The 4119-nt window shown below is 36.6% G+C and overlaps 1 protein-coding gene across 1 annotated transcript; it reads right to left on the bottom strand.

The window, feature by feature from the left end:
- Nucleotides 1–671: 671 nt before the first annotated feature.
- Nucleotides 672–1616, bottom strand: LOC142831933 (olfactory receptor-like protein I9). Its single transcript, XM_075942353.1, has one exon. The coding sequence runs from the start codon at nt 1614–1616 to the stop codon at nt 672–674; it is 945 nt and encodes a 314-aa protein (XP_075798468.1).
- Nucleotides 1617–4119: the final 2503 nt, after the last annotated feature.

Below are 4119 nucleotides of genomic sequence, written 5' to 3'. Positions count from 1 at the left end.
AAAAATAAAAGAAAACATCAAGCTGTACCAAATATTTTTGTATGATTTTGAAGAAACACACCAAGGTGTCCCTGGCTACTGATAAACACCAGATATAGAAAAAAAGTACAATAATGAGAACAAAATATCAAGGACTTACTGAAATCTGTTTTCAGTCTTGGTTAGTTTCCTAACCAAGACTAGTTAGAAAAACTATATAGACAATGGATTAAAGATAGATTTTAGGGGATTAAATTATATGATTATTTAATTACAGACTGTAGAAAGAACATGTGAAAGCCTGGAAAAGGGTTGGTGAGTTGAGATATTTGGATAATTTTAAGTACATATCTGAGATCATAAAGTATACATATATAAGCACACAGTCACAGTAGACATTAGGACAAAAATGAGAAAATCCTGGAATAACGATGGGGATCATATATGACTTTAAGTCTACTAAAATATCCAGGACTGCCTGGACAAAACAAGGAGTGCATATTCAGGTCTCGCAAAATTATTTTCCAAATTCAGCTACTCATATAAACTCCTTCTAATTTTTGTAGTAAAAGTTATATTGTGGGACCTTTAAACAGTAGCATCCAAAGTGAGGAAAAATTATGTAACAACATCCAATATTAATGTTAATTTTTTTTCTAAAAGAAATTATATAAAAATCTGAAGTGTTACCATCATAGGAAGGAAGTACTTTGCTTTTTACAAAATACTCTTTCTAACGCTCCCTTCATATCTCTGTTCCTAAGGCTATAGATGAAGGGATTCAGCATGGGAGTCACCACTGTGTACATCAAAGTCATGATGGTCTCGTTCACAGTAGAGTTATTAGCAGAAGGACATAAGTAGAGACCAATGACTGTCCCATAGAACAGTGACACTACAGACAGGTGAGAACCACAGGTTGAAAAGGCCTTACGGATACCATGAGAAGAAGGGACCCTGAAGATGGAGAAAACAATTCTTGCATAGGAAACAATGATGAGAAGGAAAGGGAGTACAACTACAGGGCCTCCTAAGATGAATATCGCCAATTTGTTATCATGAGCATCAGAACAAGCCAGTTTCAGCAAAGTAGTCATATCACAGAAATAGTGGGGGATCACATTGTCATCACAGAACGACAATCTGGCTGTAAGTAGAGTGTGTAACAAAGCATGGAATGTGGTCAGCACCCAACACAGTACCACCAGGCTCCCACAGAGCTTAGAACTCATGATGCTGGTGTAATGAAGGGGAAAACAGATGGCCACATAGCGGTCATAGGCCATAACCACAAGGAGGAAGGTCCCAAGGTATCCAAAATATAGAAAGAAGAATATTTGTGTCAGGCAGCCTACATAGGAGATGGAAGGTACTTGTCTCTGCATGTTCTGCAACAATTTTGGCATTGTGACAGAGGAAAAGCAGAAATCAGCAAAAGACAAATTGCTGAGAAAGAAGTACATGGGAGTGTGGAGATGGGAGTCCAGTAGAATGAGGACGATGATGAGGAGGTTCCCCAGGACAGTAGTGAGGTACATGGCTAAGAACAGGGCATAGAACAGGTGCTGGTGCTCTGGGGGGATGGGCAGGCCCAGGAGGAGGAACTGGGAGATGACACTTTGGTTCTTCATTATCATTCTTATTCTCCAATATCCTAAGAAAAAAATATCAGGATTATTTAAAATAAAGTTAACATATATCTAAGTTATATAAGAACATATATATCTGACAGTCATCATATTAATGATAACCGCAAACTCCAGATGTCTGTAATTATTACAATTATAAATGATTTTCTCAAATTCACAACATGTTTCTATCTCCCATCATTTCCTAGAGCTCTCTATGTCTTTTTTACTAAAATACAAAATGAACTAGTGCTTCTTTGTCCTGTTGCCTGCTCAACTCTTGTTTGTTCATTTGTAATTTGCTCTATTTTTGTATATTGATGTTCCTGATGAATTTGATAAACTACGTCATTGTAATTTGATATAACTTTCAAGAAAAATACACACACTACGATGCCATAGATAAACATTGCAAACTCAGACAACCATGTCTCTGTAGCATGGAGATTTCTGCTCTACTGTTCACTAATCATCTTCCCTCCATTGCATGTGTGACAGACATCAGGAGCACAAAAGCCCCAAGTGAATTCACGTCTTCACTTTCTTGCCTTCCAATCATGCCATGTTTTGCTTCTTAGTCTCCCTTAGCATAGTAAAAGAAATTCAGTTTGGATTCAGAAATCTGTAAACTTTGATCCATTTGGGGTTTTTTTTTTTGTTACCTTGAACTGCTGTCATACATTATACAGAGTCTCACTTCCATTCTCCTCCTTTTTTATTCATTCCTTTCTGTGAGATTATATCTATATCTGAGGATCACATGGTATCTTTACTGGAATACAGAAGGAGACTCAATTCGATGTTCTCATGTCTTCTGTCCCTTCTCCTTCAACCTGGTTCATTTACACTGTTGAATTCTGACACAAAGGAGATCCATCACTGATTTTCTGCTTTATTTTTCATATTTCCACTATTGCTCTAAGGATAAGAACAAAGCTCCTATCAGGGACACAAATTCTATTTTATTATCTCAAACATGCCGGTGGTATAACCCTATATGTTCTCACAATGACACTTGCTTTCCTCTCTTCACCAATTCTGGGGTTAAAACTCTTCCACCCCTAAATTTTAGAGTTCCTCCTGTACTTCCCTATCACTTCCTTCTCTTTCTTCCCCTTCACTTGGTTCATCCTCATTTGTATGTAAAGGCTATTGCTTATAACATAGACAACTAAATTTACCTTATCTCCCTATATTAAGACCTGCACTATGTCTTTAGCATCCTATATATACCACATGTCCACATGCACTTATTATTTTAATCACTGCTTTAATCCACCTTCACATAAATCTACATGCATCAATGGTCTCACATGACTTCATTACCTGTGGTTGTTCAAAATCATTCTTAAATATCCAACTAGGACCAGTACCTGTACAATGTATAAATTTGTCCAGGAAGACTTGCTACTCTCTGCTCAAATTAATACAGATTTCTTTGACTTCAATTGTAGAAAACTCTCAATTTAAAGAGAAATGTTTACCAGTTAGAACTAAATTTTATACTCTACAGTGAGTGTCATAGTTGCTATTGCTTTCCCACAGTACAGTGGTTAATCCTTTCTATTATTCCCCAGCAATATTAATAACTCCAAATCATATCCTTATGCTTTACTCCACCCAGTGTTGTTGTTTTGGTGCAGAAGACAGACATGTTGAAGATGTTCATGAAGTATAAAAAAGAAGATGCAACAAAGTTACTTTGGGATCTTCACTTGAGTTATTCCTTAAATATCTTTTCTGTTTGTGATGGCTAATTTATATATCAAGTAGTTAAACCCTGATGCCAATTTTGGGAAAAAAATCCTAGTTGCTATGTAGATATTCTATAATGTCATTAAAATTTGTAGACTTTGAGTTAAGTAACTGACACTTCATAACAAAATGTGTTTCTTGCAATCAGATGAAGGAATTAGAGAAAAAGGATGGTTCACTCTAGAAAACCTTTGCATTTTCTGCTAAGATACAACTCTATATACACTCTTCTCATGGATTCCAATATTCTAGACAGTTTTTCAAGTGTTGGCCTAATCAGACTCATACACTGGGCAGTATGTACTCTAAGTCACAAGTATGGGCGAACACACACACACATACACACACACACACACACACACACACACACACACACACACACACACATCATTCTGTGATTCTACAAGGCACTGACTAAAGAACCTATCATGCTCATAGCTAACAAAAGAGGAGAAACATCAAGATGTCTAAGCAAGTTTCTCTGAAATGTTATACCCAAGTCTGATGGCTTGGCTGTTCACAGACTGACTGACAGTGTTCAATACAGCCCAAATTATGAGTTTTCAGACTTAGATATTGGAAATTAGCTTTGCAGAGGAAGAAAACATGCAGGAAATATATCACAGATCATTTAAAAATATGTTCTCCTCATGTATCCAAGATTGGCCTCAAACATGCTAAATCCCTGCCTCTGGTTCCTCCTGAGCACTGGCATTATTGGTATGTGGTTTTGTGCCCATTTTTTCTTTTTTTGTAA

The sequence above is a fragment of the Microtus pennsylvanicus genome, chromosome 11 (assembly GCF_037038515.1).
Source record: "Microtus pennsylvanicus isolate mMicPen1 chromosome 11, mMicPen1.hap1, whole genome shotgun sequence".
NCBI lineage: Eukaryota > Metazoa > Chordata > Mammalia > Rodentia > Cricetidae > Microtus > Microtus pennsylvanicus.
The sequence above is the reverse complement of the archived record's forward strand: the minus strand, read 5'-3'. Positions and strand labels throughout refer to the sequence as shown.